Source organism: Lemur catta, chromosome 1, assembly GCF_020740605.2.
Source record: "Lemur catta isolate mLemCat1 chromosome 1, mLemCat1.pri, whole genome shotgun sequence".
Classification (NCBI taxonomy): Eukaryota; Metazoa; Chordata; class Mammalia; order Primates; family Lemuridae; genus Lemur; species Lemur catta.
In genome coordinates, this window is record NC_059128.1 from 231,216,210 (window position 1) to 231,232,830 (window position 16,621).

The following is a 16,621-nucleotide window of genomic DNA, read 5'->3' on the forward strand; positions in this document are numbered from 1 at the left end:
GTGTCTCAGGCCTCCGGTGTGTCACTTCAAATCCTCTTGCCCTTCTTAGTCACCACTGTAGTAACCAGTTTTGAGCAGGGATGGGCCTTGCCTCCTGCTCTGAGGACCATCTCACTTGCTGCCTCTAGGCTTCTACCCAGCTGCAGGACTGGCTTGACACTTGGGCATGTGTACCTCTTCCAGATGTGGAGCTGCCCCCTCAAAGGAATTCAAAGGCACATTCCATAAGGTTTCTCAGAAGTTCCCTCAAGACCAAGCACTAGTGCCTATGTTTTGTTCAGCCAACTCAACAAATACATCATTGATAGCCTTTCCTTCCTTTTTTTTCACTTCACCGCTCCTATTCCCTGGGATCACTGCCCAAATAAACTAACATATGCAAGCTTTTGTCTCAGGCTCTGCTTTTAGGAGAATCAAGGCTAAGACAAGGCAGGCCTGGTGGCTCATGCCTGTAATCCTAGCACTGTGGGAGGCTTAGGCGGGAGGATTGCTTGAGGTCAGAAGTTCCAGAGCAGCCTGAGCAAGAGCGAGACCCTGTCTCTACTAAAATAGAAAAAAAAATTAGCCGAGTGTGGTGGGTGTGTGCTTGTAGTCTCAGCTACTCAGGAGGCTGAGGTGAGTTTGAGGTTGCTGTGACCTAGGGTGACGTCACAGCACTGTAGCCCAGGTATAGAGTGAGAGACTCTGACCCCCCCCCCCCAAAAATGGAATAAGGCTAAGACAAGCAGTAAAATAACACTCGCAGACAGAAACATGACTTCCAAGATAATTCTTTTGTCATCATATATTTTACTTTGTGAATGCCTATATTAAAGAATCTTTTTTTAGCTTAAAACACTGCTGGTTAGAAAAAAATAGATCAATTCTATCAACTATAGAACTGAAAATATATGCAGAATTGAGTGTTCTAAAAAAAAGCCACAAAAGTGGCTTATAGTTTTAATTAATTTTATATCCGGCACTTAGCTATAACCTTTTAATATTCAGCCTCATTCAGTGGCATCTTCATAAAAATCTTTTCTATTAAGTTTAGTTCAAAGGCTTTATCTTTCCATTCTAAATCTTAAACATACCAAGTCCCACCAACTTTTTTCTCTTGCCCTTTGCAAATTAGTTTTCTCACTTAAAGCTAGTTTTTGTTTTTTGCTTTTCACTGGAAAAAATGTTCTCTCCCCCATTACGGGATGTTTCCTCTGATAAATCTACTGGTGAATCTTGCTGTATTCTCTGGTTGGTTTGGCTTTACAACTACGCAGCTGTCCTTCTCACATATATTACCTCATGGAATACCACTTTAGCTTGCAAGGTTACAGTTACAAATAAGCTTAGAGAATTCAAGTAATGTGCGCAATGTTCAATACATAATAAATATCAGAACTGGAACTTCAATTCTGGTCTTTTGGGTGTTTCCAACATGGAATGACAAATTTTATCCAGAAGATAATCAAATAAGGTCTCAAGAAAAAAGATTAATTATAGGCATACATAGGAGCATTTACCCTTCATCTTTACTTACCAATGCTTAACAGAAAAGCAGCCCCCTTTACTTAGTCCATTTTCATATTTAAAAAAAATTCATAATAGATATATTTTCTTTAAAAGACAAAAACCCAATAATTAACACAGCAAACCCTTCTTTACATAGTAGTAATAGGTTTTCATTTTATGGACTTGTACATGCTCTTGCTTGTCAATTTGTTAAAACAGGAAAATCAACTAGTATCTGTCCTAATGAACAGCATAAATCAATTATTTATAAACTTTCTTGTCCCCAGGCACAAATTTCATTCTTGCTTTGGGAAGGTGCAAATTTTAAATCTGAAGTGGAATTTTAATCCTGGAAGTTACAGATACACAACATTTAAAACAATGTTGAACTTCTTCTAGGTATTTATATTTAACTCCAGTTGGCATAAAGAATTTTTCTGTGTCTTTGGCTAAACTAGGAGCCCCATTAGTCAAGATTTCCTGTTACATTTGCTATAAAGCATCTCAATAGATGGATTCCAGAATAGGTCACAGCACTGTGAAAAGAAAAAAATAAGTTTCTTAAAAAAATTATTTACAAATTCTTGTGCTTACATGTATGAAGCAGAATGCCTTTTAACCTGTTCTACCTTTCCTCTCTTCCCCTAGCCTTTTCTTGACAGGATTCTAAAATCTGACAATCCATATTACCTGATCCTTCATGATTCTATAAATACAAATTTTATCTATCTTCTATTTTGCTTTGTTTTCCATAATAAGTCTTGATCTATTTAGTTCTTTTTATGACAAAAATTTAATTACCTTGATAATTTAGACCACTTTTCTCTTCAGATTTAAAAAAAACTATCGTCATTATTGTATTTATCTATCTTTCTTCCAATATGCAACCATCCATCCATCCATCCATTCGTCAGTATGGGGACGGCTACTGGTTTCTCAGGCATGGATATACTACGAATATACTACAGATTTATATATAGGTAAAATATTTTCTGCTATATTGGTAATTCTCTTCTTGATGAAGTATAGCATTTTAGACTTTGATCAAGCTGCCTGCTTGAGAATTAATTGCACATAATATTCTTGGGTTATAACTGAAGTTAAACACATACAATTTAAAGAAGATGTAAGTTGGACAGTTCACACACCCCACATGGCACCTTGAACTTATTTGCAACATTTCTGTCAACTTTTATACTTTTCTCTGTCCTTAGAGTTAGTTCTTATCTGCTTGGAATTTCACTACATAGAACACCACAGAAGCAATTATATTGTGCCTACTTATATATTTCTTCCATACTATTTATAAAAATAGACTGATCCCAGCACAATTTATATTTTTGTTCACACACGAAAATTAGCACTCAACTTTGGCCCATAGGCTTAAAGGCCAAACCTCACAGGACTACATGCCTACTCTACACTTCACCTTTCTCCTACCAAGAGCATAAGGTAAGAGAAGGAAATAAAACCTGACTTATTGTATAATCACCATTTTGTGAATAGGCCAAATCCCCTTCTGGAGGGATGGCCTGGGGCTTGGTCATGCAAGTAAAAGCAAGAAGTATATATAACTGTGCTTCCTGCAGTGGGTTTTGAGAGCTAAGAGTACAGCCTGCCAACTTCTATATATAGTCACTGTGGTATAGTGAATGTTGAAGGTCTTGAGGGCCAGTACGCTCCCATTGTCTCAATTCTTAGATTTTGAGTGCTATGTAGCCTTTTGCAGTGTCTTGGTCACTTATGGTGAGTATGCTGCCAACAGTGATTCCAGGGTCATGTAACAGGGAATGCTAGCATACCTAAGAAAGGAAATTTCTCTAAAAAGTACCAGGAATCTGATAAACTGGGTCATAGGCCTGACCCTGCCATTTACCGAGTCTCTGACCTTCGGCAGGTAAAGAAACTAACATTATTATGGGACTAATGGGTATACCAGTCACAATACATTTTATTTAATCCTTCTAATGATCACATTCTTACCACTGAGGAAACAGACTCAAATAAAATGAAATAAATTGCTTTAAGTTCAGTAGCCAGGAAGTAGAAGAACCATGTAAAACCATGGTGGTCTGACCCCAAGGTCTGTGCTTTTTCTATTTCAGCAAATACCTCTCTGCAATTCACTTAACTTCTCTGACTTGTGACCTTATCTGTGAAATAGGGATGTTACTGTGAGAATTAACTGTTTTGAATGATCTAGTGACAGAACCTCTCCTAAAACCATCAAATAGCTCTAGTTATTCTTAATGTCGAGCCACAATCTGACTGGAATGACCATTCAGTGTGGGACTGTTGCTTGATCATTCCCTTGTTTGAACACCATAATTCCATTAATGTAGCCCAAGAAAACAGTCAGTTTTTCCCCAGCCACATTATACTGTTAATTCAAACTTAGTTTATAGTCAACTAAAGCTTAAATTTTTTTTCAACAAATGCTGCTGTTAAGCCACGATTTACCCATCTTATGTTTCTGTTGCTGAAGTCTCACTTCCTTAAACAGTTAAAAGAAATAAATAGCTATTTTTATATAACAATGCTCAGGGCTCAAAGAAGAATTAGGATTTCACTCCCATCCCTAGGAGTTCTCATTGCATATATGGGACAAAGACAGATGAACAGGATAAATACTTGAATGTAAATCAAGGGAGAAGAGCATTTTGTAGGAATGAAGGAGGGATTTTGACAGGCATGTTCATAATTACAATTTATATCTGATCAAGATTGGTAGGACTTAAAATGACAGCTTAGGGAACAGTTTCATATATAACAAAGTGTCACTTGGTTTCATTATCTTCTCATAGCAACTAGCATAGTACCTTCCACAATGAAGTCAAAGTAAGAAATTGAGAGTGGCACTGTATCTCTGCCATAGTACACATTACTTACTGTACCCACGGTATACAATGAAAGTACAAACCCATGCTTTGTCACTAAACCACATCATAATGTCTCAAAAAATCATCAGCTCAGAAAATAATCATTCTGTCTGCCAGCAATATTTAATTCCAACTTATGTGAAACGTGTTTTCTTTCTATATGGTCCTTTTAAGGAAAATTATGGTCTTTTAAAAGGAAAATTTTTATCCCTCAAAGCCTGAATGAGCTTTCTACCATAAAGATGTTATTTTTCTTCGAACTTAAGAAAAGGATGGTAGCATTTTTATTGTGGCTGTTTAGCTGATTTTAAAAAATACAAAGTTTTCATTTCTGCTGTGGTCTAGTGTTGAGCTAGATTGAGGCAAACAGAGAATGAAGTGCTTTCAAGAAACAGTAGAAGGAAGAAAGAATAAAGGGAAAAAAAATAAAAGTACTAATGGATTATACCAACAATTCATGGCTAAATGCAGTCTTCCAAAAAGCCTCCTAATTTTAAGTGACACTTCAATTTAAGAAACACTGATTCAATATTACAAGTTTTTAGTACATAAAGTTATAAAAATTCAACTCTTACCTTACAGGAAACAATTGAGGAAAACATCCTTGTGTTTGTGTGTTAACAAATTTCTGTATCTGAAGCACTTGTTTTAAAAGATGTCCCTTGGAAGATTTGTCAATTTTTGTTAATACCATCTATAAGAAAACAAATTTTTAACTATTAGAAATAAACCATTTCTTAATATACAGTTTTACACATTTTAGCTATGATTTTTAAAATTATTTTTTATTTTATTTATTTTTTTATTTCAACATATTTACAGGGGTACAAAAGTTTAGGTTACATATATTGCCTTTGCCCCATCCGAGTCAGAGCTTCAAGAGTGTCCATCCCCCAGACGATGCACATCGCACCCATTCTGCCTGACACCTGATGAATGTTACTACTAAATGGGCACATAAGTGTTGATTAGTTAATACCAATTTGATGGTGAGTACATGTGGTGCTTGTTTTTCCATTCTTGTGATACTTCACTAAGTAGAATGGGCTTTCAGCTCTGTGGCTATGATTTTTCATTAAAACTAGGTGACCTGTACAAATTTCTTAATCTCTCTGTTCCAATTTCCTCATCTATAAAATAAAAACAATACCCCATATAGAGTGGCCATGAAGACTAAATGAATTAATATGTGCAACATACAAAGTATATGCTATATGTTTGCTATTTAATAGTGCTTTAACTACACAGAGCCATAATATCTTAGATTTAAGATCAATAAGAAGGACCATGGAGTCATATTTGCAATTGTAAGCTAAATGCTTCATATGATCACAATATACACCGTGGTTTAGGACAGGAGTCCCCAGCCTATGGTGAGTTGTATAATGATTTTACTGTATATTACAATGTCATAATAATAGAAATAAAGTACACAATAAATGTAATGTGCTTGAATCATCCCAAACCATCCCACCACTCCCCCCACCCCATACATGGAAAAATTGTCTTCCATGAAAATGGTCCCTGGTGTCAAAAAGGTTGGTGACTGCTGGTTTAAGATATATAAATGAGTATTATTATTAGGTTGATCTATATAAAATTGCCAATATGTAATCATTTTTGACCTACAAAATGGTTCAGCTTTACATATAATACTCTAAAGGAAAAATTAGAAATTGGGCTATTAGCAGGTTGTATCTACTATAGTTATATTCCAAGTAAGTCTAGAATTTTACTTGTCCAAAGACATAGTGGAGGAAGGTCAAGGCCTGGATGATTACAAATCAATTAAAATAAAACCTTAATCCATCAGGTTTTCCTGGGGAATTTCTGTAAAATTAAACTTCCTACCAAATCATTTATGCTTTTTAGTCATAAAAGATGCTAACTGCAGAAAGAGTAAGAAGCAGAAAGTATGTGGTTTCTAATAACCAATGTTTTCTCATAAAGGCAAACATGCTGATATTTAAAAGGAAATACAGATATAATTCCTCTATTCCAATTCCTTTTCCAAAGAAGAAAGTAATATTTCCTTTCAGTTAAAACTGAGGAAAATATATGATTTTAGAAACTGGAATCTATGATACCAAATCAGAAATACTATTATTTAGTTTGGCAATATTTAGGCATTTTTACTATGTATACTATCAATGCTTTGACTCCTCATAACTGTAAGTTATCTCTAATGCTTCAAAGGCCTTGTAAACCCCAAGAATTCCATAAGCCCAATTAAACAAAAGTGGCTGATTAGTAACACGGTTTGATTTGTGTTAAATTCCACTGTTACATATTAGTGGTTTTCTGACATTTTTTTGAAACCAAATGATAGGCATTGGATTCTTTACTTTTCTTTGGAAAGGAACATTAAGAACGCTATTTTATCTGGAAGTGTCACAAAGCAAAATTAATGTGGATACCAACCTTCCAATCTGTATTCTATTCTAGGTCAAAAGACAGAAAGAATATTAGTGAGATATTTCTAAAAGAAATTTTGTTTTCTTTAAGAATATAAAAATCCTACTTGAGTGTGTTAGAGGCTGCACATTCTTTAGGACGATTTTTAAATTCCAAATTAGTTAAGCAAATTTTTCAGTTGCAGTTTTATTCACATTCTGATTAAGTACTATCTGCCAACCTGCTGTTAAAGTGCTACTAACTTGTTTTGGACAAATGTTTATGTTACCATAAAAAGAAAAAATACGAAAAAGAAAGGCATATAGGAACATTAAATGAACAGCTTAAAAAAACTTTGACTATAATTTTAAAAACTTAAAGATGAGAGAAGGGAAAGAGAATAAAAGTGCCACAGAACTTATTTTAATATTAATGGCTGACTAGCCAATTGAAAAGATTATTCAAAGGCACTCTCCTCTACCTTTTGAGGAGGCAAGACAAGCTCAATCGTTAAATAAAAGGAGTGTGCATATGAGATGCACACAGAACTGGTATTTCTAATTGCAACCATGATTCAAAGGAAACACTTACCACATAAGGTAATGCAAATTCTTCACACATTTCTATGGCAATATTGTCTGTTTTTTGAATTCCAACAACACTGTCCACTAATAAAAATGTTCTCTTCAAACTGCAAGAAGTTAGAAATGAAGATTAATGGCAATATAAGATATACCCATTCATTATCTCTCCCCTCCCACTATACTAAGAAATTTTGCTTTGAATGATTCTCAATCTAAGATTTACACACATTTCTTTAGACAAAGGAATTCCAATTCACTAGAAAGTTCATCCTACAGTCTAATAATAGGTCTCAATGCTGTTTACTTTCAATAACGAAATTCACTAAATATTAATTTATTTCAATAAGCATATACTGAACATAAGACACTCTGCCTGGGACTTGATACAAAATGAGTGAACCCCTTCCTCTAAGAACTTAAACTCTGGTAGGAGAGAGAGGTACAAATCCAATTAACTATGACTTATCACAGAAATGTTTTAACTTTTTAATATTACTTTAAGACTAACAGATAATGGGAACCAGATACATTATATTTTCCATTTTCTTATGTAAATATTTCATTTTAGTCTCTAGGTTAAGCTACAGCAAACAACCTTTTTCTTATACTTCAAAAGATTTACGTTATTTTTCTATATATTGTGCAATTCTTGAAACAGAACTGTCACTTGACTACATATGGGGACAAAACAAAAACTAACGTTTTCAGAGGATATGATATCTGAGGTATTTTAAGAATGATCAGAATTTATTTAAATCTGGTAAATACCATCTTAACCAACAATTTTCATTTTCAAAATTAGCCAGTTATATGAGTTTGGTTTTAAAAAATTAATGAACTCTGAAGTACTTTTTATTTCAATTTCAATTTGGGAAAACACTTGTATTTAAGATTAAGCAAACCTACAGGCAGAAATCAAGTGAGCAATACATACATTAGTTCTAAATATTGTATTGTAGAATATTATGAAAATAAAATGGACCTTTTAAAATAAATCATTTGATAAAACCAAAGTGTTCATCATGTGTAAAATACTCTACTGATGAAAACATGCTTTAAGGTTAAATGTATAACTATTACAAGAAAATATTTTCCTTACTTCGTTCGTTCTTTCAGATAGGCCTCTACCATGTCAACAAAATCTTTAGGTGATCTATAGCCATAACCTGGCATGTCCACCAATGTAAAATATTTTCCAACTCTGAAAAAATTCATTTTCTTTGTGTGTCCCTGATAAAGCAAATAAAAATAAAAGCTATCTTAAAATATATCTTTCATATATTTAATGATTCAAAATGTTTTCTATTTGATCAATAAATATTTATTAAAAACCTAAGTATTATATATAATCCTAACTATGCTGATGATGACACAAGAAAAGAAGATAGAAGAGAGGTAGCTGGAGATAAGCTTAGATCATAGTACTTTTTCCCTCTAATTCATTTTTTAAATTATACTTATGATCAATGAAACAATTCTTTTTTTAAACAGAATTTGTATGACTTATGAACTTTAGATCCTGTATTAGAAATATGTAGGCAAAATATTTTGGAACCTTTCGTATTTCACTAACTCTTGGTGAAAAACACCCTGTTCTAAATTGTTTGACTACCTTAATCGATATTTTCTGATGAATAATATATCTCCACTTTACAGAAAAATGAATTATGGCACTGATAGGTTAAAATGCTTACCATCAGTCATGCAGGTTTTCATAAAACCTAGATTCAAAGCCTGATAATTTATTATACCTAGACTACTGCCTCCCTAAAATCAAGATGTTTTGCATGTTTTATTAGGTGGGCTATAGTGCTTTCATTAAACAATTTTTTAAAGCATGTACAACACTATAATTATAAAATATCTGTGCAACTAAATTGATGTAAAAATGATAAAAAGTGGTTTATTCATAGTATTGTGTTCACAGGACATTTATTAATCAGAAAAGGAAAGATTAAGATAGGTAATTTAAGAAGTTAGACAATTGTTTGGATCTTAGAACAAATATTATCAGAGAAAAGATTTTTATAAATGGTGATTAAGTTCCCAGTCAGCTTATTTGTCTATCTATAGGAAAATGATTTTAGAATTACAGATCAGAAATGTCAAGGATACATTTTTTCTATTGCCTTTTTAAAACAGGAAAGGATCTCTCTACCTAGAAGTGTTTATTAGCTGAGGCAGGGCAGGAGTAAGGATGGGAGGCTTAAGGGATGGAAAGAATCATTAGTGATGGAGCCAGAGAATCAACTATATGAAGAAATGGGGAGCATGAAAAGACTAATGAAGTCTTATGGAAGGGTTCCAAGTTAATGAAAGGCAGAGGGTGGGGAGTGGTGGTGGTGGTGTGGGTAGTGAGCATTAGGGTTGGTGGATTTTGCCATCAATAGATAAGGTGAGGGGAAGTGGGGGTGAGTTTTGAGGAAAGGGTATCTTACATACTGGTACAGTATGCATTACTGAGAAGGAAGTAGAGGGAATTAGAAAATGACAGAAAGCAATTACAGCCGACTAGCTGGGATAACACATAATTTGGCCTTAAATAAATATAATATGCCAGGCTGATGTACGTGTTTGCGTGTATATGCATATGTGTATGTGTATATGTGTGTGTACATATATATATATATATATAAACTAACTTATATACATTGTATACTTTACAAGATAATAAAAGATTATAGGAAGAAAAAAGTAAAAAACTTAAAAGTTGTTTCTCCTAAAATCAATGTAGAACTAGATGATCACTCATAGAAGGAAATATAGAATGACAATAAAACACTTTTTTGGCAACTCTTTGGAACATTTGGACAAAGGAAGATTTTTTCAAGATATTGGCAAGACTACTAAAATCCAGCCACAGTTTTTCTTCTGAGAAATATACAGGCATTAATGAAATGTCGTGCTTTATTACTTGTTTGAAAGAAATCACTTCTCTAGGAACTTAGCAATTATGATTTCTTGTACCTTCCAACATTTACTATTCACTAAGATGAACAGTCCAGACATATTTAAAAGTTTCAACATACCGGTTTTTTGGAGACTCTGACTTCAACCTCAGGGGCCAGTGAAAATAAAGCCTTTATTAGTGATGATTTTCCAACATTGCTTCTGCCTATAAAACATACCTTATACAAGAAAAAAGATATAATTAAGTACTAGTTGAGATATATATGTATGTGTGTGTGTATATATATGTATATAGATATTATAGGCTGTATTAGCTGAAAAACTCTCAAACTATTCGGTCTTGCCAAGACATAAAAAGTGGCTTATATTTAGTCAAGCCTCAAATTCTAATATACAGCTAATTTCAACATACCAGGCACTGTTTTAGGCATTCAGCATGTACTTTCTTATTTTTTACAACATCCCTATGAGGTAGGTGATATTATCGCCATTTTACAGATAAGAAAACATAACTGACCCAAAGTTATATAGCTAGAAAGTAAAGGAGTTGGAATTTGAACTTAGGACATTTATATCTATTTAATAGAATCCGTGCTTTTAGTTATACTATGCCACTAAAGAATACCTGCAACCTTTATTATTTCATGTTTAGAAAGCTTTTTAAAGTAAAAACTATGTATTTCAACAAAATTTGCTCAGAAGTACAACTACATGGTTGAAAGCACGTTTTCTCAAGAACTCCCATAGTATACTGTAACACCATTGCAATTTAAGAGCTTATTTTTTTCCTTGACTTTTCTTGTTCCAATTAGGAACAAGGAGACTTTTCTCCTCTGTAGTGTGGAAAGCAACAAAATATTCTTTTTTTTTTTTAAAGAAAGCATCCTTACATTTGCCTTTTTAAAATGTATGTATAAATTTAAGGGTTATAAGTACAATTTTGTTACAGAGATACATTGGATTGTGGTGAAGTCTGGCCTTTTAGTGTATCCACCACCCAAACAATGTATTATACATGGTACCCATTAAATAAATTCTCAACATCTACCCCCCTCCCACCAAAATATACTTGATAATAATCATTAATACACATGGCTCTGCTTTTGAACATGGTACTGAAGGGGGGACAATACCAATTAGCTGTTCTAAAATGAGAGCAGTACTGCCCTTTGGGGGATGTTTTGGAAATTTGCAAGGACATTTTTGGTTATCAACACAATCATTTAGTGGACATGGGCCAGGGATGCTATATATTCTGCAAAAATCTGAGTCAGTCCTTTCAAAATGAATTGATCTGAGTGCTACATAAATATTAAATGCTCCGCCAGATCAAATCCAATGCTAACATGTAGATAAAACTGAATTTTAACAAATGAATTACAAAGAAGTCCAGTGATTTAGAAGCTTAAATCAAAAAGCAATGATGTCTCAAAATTATTTACTTTATGTACTTCCTCAGTCTTGACAACAGTTCAACACATATTTAGATGAAAAATTTTAGGGCAATGGTGCAGTAACTGTAAACATATGTGGGGATTTGAGCTGCCTTTTAGCAGACTTAGAACAAAATATTATTAAACTGTACAACATTCATAAAATGCTCATTCACGTAATTTCCCTATTAATAATAAAAGTTGTTTTAAAAATTCTTCCATATTGCCTTCTATAGATAATTACTATTTTGCACATGATAGGAAATTAAGATTGCGCAAAAAATCACATATTTATAAGAATCATTTCATAAGAAACTATTATACATTTCTTATTCACTGTTCAATGTGTACATTTGTCTCGGCATGTTTCCCCTCTTCAATTAAATAGGAAAAATCTATAAAAGGACAGAGTTATTTAATAAGTTTTGGAACGTTTAGTTTAGCTCTTAAAACCTTTTAAAGTCTTCTATATTAATTACTCAAATAATTTAAAGTACATACAGCCTCCAACTTACGACGGGTAGATGTAATGTTATCCGACTTTACCACGGGCCCCCGGCCGGGAGTGTGTATGCAGACTGTATTTTTGACTTAACTATATTTTTGGTTTGCGGCGCTCATCAGGTGATCCCATCGTTAAGTCGAGGAGCGTCTGTATATGGTCAGTTCGTCAAAATAATATATGCATCCACACAAAGCTAGAAAATAGCTCTCGCTGGGTGATAGGAAGTAAGTGACAGCAAAACCCTCGCGCAAGCGCTCGCGCCGGGAGGGTAGGCCCGGTTGCGGTTAGCGCACGCGCACTCCCTGCGCGCGGGAGAGCGGGAACAGCGGCACCTCCCACCTCAGGCCAGGGGAGGTCCGGGGCGTGGTCGAGACGGACGGCGGAGCTGAGGTAATCGATGCGGTTCCGGGCGGTGGCGGTAAAGATGGTGTCCGCCCTCGCGATGTCCTCCAGGCTCGGATCGAAGATCCTCAGGTGAAGGTCGGACCTCCTGTCCGGGGCGAGGTACTGCTCGAGTTCCTGCAGCGGATACACCAGCCTCGTCATCTGCTTCTTCGGCAGCTGCAGCACCTCAGCAAAGGCGTGAGACGTGCTGTAAACTCGACTCAGGCGCCCCCACGCCGCCGACATCTCAAAGAGCCTTTGTGTTGCACGCCGCAGCCTGGGCGCAGCCATCGTCCTGTCCCGGAAGCCCGCCGCGGGCCCTCGTTCCCAGGGTTTGGGCTGCGCGTGCGTGAGCCCTGCTGCCGCGCCGCCTGCTGGGAGTTGTAGTCTCCGCTCGCCCCGCTCGATCCTGCTTGGGTGCCGGAGTCTCGTGCGCCGGAGGCTGGTGGAGGCGGGCGGTTTCTTTTAACACCCTGGCCCTAACGACTGTGCCTTTGACTAGTACATCGCTGTGGGAGGATGTTTAACGGTTTCCCCAGGTGACAGTCTCACCTGGTTATGTGGCTCTTGAGTCTCAAGTGAATGCGAAAAAGTGTGAAGCTCTGGTGGATTCCCGGCCCGTTTTATCTTCGCTGGTTGACGTTTGTCATAGGTCCACATCACTAGGAAAAGCACCTTTGCAAAACAGATGGGGGCTGGTGAGAAAAGTGTTTGGCGTAGCACCTCGTTTTCAGGGGAGGAACTGTTCGCATTTCAGCCTTCTCTGTAATTGCGGGAAATGTCCTTAAACTTTAGCAATTTCTTACAAAAACAGTGTTGCACACGACTTACAGAATTGTTACACGGAAGTTCTATAACGACATCTTATTTCAAAAGTTTCTTCTCAACGCCATTTAAACTAATCAGTGCTGGAATGAGAGATACAGATATCATATGATGAAATAAATGACTGAAAAATACTCCTGTATAAAAAATGGTAGGTCTAATAAAACACCAGCAGCAATCAACAGAGGAATGGTAACTGATGGCCTCTTGATCTATTCCCCAGGTTGTTCAGTAACTAAACAGGGCAATTCTTAAATAAATATTATTCAAAACTGTAACGAGCAGAACCAACGACTTTGAGGGTAGCCAGTACAGCAGCCTGACCTGCTTCTGGCAGGCTAATTTGTGATTAATCTTTGCATTAGGCTTTGAAGCTGTCTCCAATACCTAGTTTCACTCCCCTATAATAAAACACTTTACTATATACAGCAGAAATCTGGGATACATATATTACTGTGTATATAACATGCTTTGAAAGTGCTTTCATATGTGCCATTTCATTTCCAAACATTGGGGCCCCAGGTTTGGAGATAAACTGAGCATAGAGGACTTTTGGCAATTCTTAGAGAGGTTTTGGAGATGTTCAGGGATTAATAGACTCATAGTACTCATTTTGTAATCCTTAGTGTTTCTGAATTCTACATCATTTTGGATTTCATTTGACAGGAAAAATCATTTTAGAATTATTGGACAGTACAGTTTTTGTAACATAAATTGTCATGTAAAGGTGGGGGGAGGGGGATCAAACAAATGATCCAAAGGAAATAAATATGACTAGGAAAACCACTTGACAATTTATTTAATCATCTTTATTTTTTCTCTTTCATTCCATTTTTTAAAAGCATTGATATAAAAAAGGTATATAAAACTTTAGAGAGATGACTTGGAGTCAATAATATACTATGTTTTTCCTGGACACATGTGATCAAACTCTTTCCTGAAAATTTCCAGTGTAGGCAGAAGGTCAAAGATGAGACAGCAGTGAGACCTAGTGGTGAGAGTAGGGGAGAGCTAGAATTGGGGGGAATTAGCTTATGACAACTAACCCCATTGTAGAGCTGCAATGAAAATCATAGAGTCTACAGGGAATTATCAAAGTTCAGGAAAATCACGCCAAATCAGTATTAAAGAGAATCAAGTCCAGTGGACGAGATGTTGCAATAGAACTTTCTGGCTTCTGGCAATAGCATACTGAACCTGGTGTTGGCAGCATCTTGGTTCCAGGTGGTCTGTCTGTATGAAGTAGTATTCCAGCCAGTAGCTGTAGACGGGGAGTCAGGACCTAGCCTCCTAGATCAGGACTAAGTCAAGGCTGAGACTCAGACAGGGTTTCAGTCCTAGTGGGTGGTGGGGGGAAAAGAGGAGTATAGATTAGAAAACCATGCTTTCTGATATGCATCTCCAACTTACTGTGTCCAAAGCAGAATTGTTTACATTCTCTCATTCTCTCCTAATCTGTGTGTGTGTATGTATATATATATATGTATATATATATATATTTTTTTTTTTTTTTTTGCAGTCATTACTATCTCAATAAATGGCAACTCCATTCTTCCTGTTGATCCAGCCAAAACTCTTGGGAACAATTCTTGACTCCTTTCTCTTATACTGAGCATTCAATCTATTAGCAGTCCTCTTGGCTTTAACGTCAAAACATATCCTGAATTTGACACTTTTTAGCACATCTGCTGCTACTACCCTGATTTAAGCCCCCATTATCTCTAACCTAGATTATTGTAAAAACTTCCAAATTGGTCACCTACCTTTACCCTTTTCCCTCTTCAGTATATTCTCAACACAGCAGCAACCATCGTCCTGTTAAAATATAAGCTAAAAGCCCCAACAGCTTCCTGTCTCACTCAAAGAAAAGTTGAAGCCCTTGCACTAACCTAAAAGCACCTACCTGATTTTCCTTCTACTTCCCCTACTCTTATTTGTCTGACTTCATCTACTATCATTCTCCTCATTGACTCCATTCCGGCCACACTGGCATCTTTGCTGTTTTTCAAATGAGCCATACATACACTTGTGTCTGAGTCTTTGCACTTCTGCCTGGAATGCTCACCTCAGATAATCACATGGCCTATTGCCAATAGCATTTACAATGTGTTTATGACCATCCTTCTGAGAAAAAAATGCCTTTTATTTTGATAGCTGACGAGGTAGCACAGGTCTTACACCACAAAGTTAGCAAGATTTTTAGGTGTTACATACTTTACACACGGTCCTTAGAACCAGCTTTTATTGCTAAAATTCATCTGACCTAAATGCCATAGTTACACTCTGTCATGTTTAGCTAATGAGAAAAGAAGATAGATAGACTAGGGGTGGGATATTACTATTAGGACAGGATCATCTCATTTGTTCTATCTGTGATGTCTGCTTCTATAACGAATGGCCACTGGGTCCAGAGTGATGCCAATTTATGTCCAACTCCTATAGGTGTCAAGTTGAGGGAAGGAATGCATCTAAGACATGAAGAAGGCAAGTGTTGTAGGCCTGGATAGGTAGGCAGCATCCAGGACATCAGAGAGTCAGCAACCACAGCACACACGTAGATTAGCTCCCATTCTTGGGTAGACATGGTTTGAATGCCCTGACAGAAGCCAGGACGAGACACTAGGAAAATTTACTTCTAGGTGTACAGAGAGGTAATGGATTAGGTCTCAGTGTCTAGTTTAACAAGACCTTTCCTACCATCACTTTCCCCCTGTTTTAACAATAGTAATGAATGTTTATTGAGTGCCTGTTATGCCAGCAATTGATCTGGATACCAGGGATTAACTATGAGAAAGCCCTGGTCACATTCAAATTTAGATCTCAAACTTTGTATTAGGAAGAAAATACTGGGGGAAAGGAAGAGGCATTGTATGAAGGAGAGTGACACCAGAGAAACTTCCACATGTAACTTAAATTGCTTGAATTGTAAAACTACTGTCCGAACGAATGATTTAAATTTAAAACACATTTACTTATATTTCTCTCAAATTTTTTGTGCAACATTTCATTTTAAAAATTTACATGAGATATCACCTAACACATTAACACAAATTTTTGGAACAACAGGCAACAAGATGCATGATTTCTTCATCTAATTTCTTAATTAGGGTATAGGTTATTATTCTTGAGATTTATTAGTTTGCCATCATTCAAGAACTAACAGAGACATATTTTCCATGATCATCTTCTTTGAAAGATCATCAAACCATTGAATTTAAT

The 16,621-nt window shown here is 35.9% G+C and overlaps 1 protein-coding gene across 1 annotated transcript; it reads right to left on the bottom strand.

Annotated features, from left to right (window-relative positions):
• Positions 1–1,930: 1,930 nt before the first annotated feature.
• GTPBP8 (GTP binding protein 8 (putative)) lies at positions 1,931–13,234 on the bottom strand. Its single transcript, XM_045540291.1, has 6 exons — positions 12,533–13,234; positions 10,375–10,473; positions 8,445–8,575; positions 7,353–7,452; positions 4,943–5,061; positions 1,931–2,024 (listed from the first exon to the last, which is right to left on the bottom strand). Exons 1-6 carry the CDS (start codon positions 12,866–12,868, stop codon positions 1,955–1,957), a joined length of 855 nt encoding a protein of 284 aa, XP_045396247.1. The 5' UTR covers positions 12,869–13,234; the 3' UTR covers positions 1,931–1,954.
• Between the last annotated feature and the right edge of the window lie 3,387 nt (positions 13,235–16,621).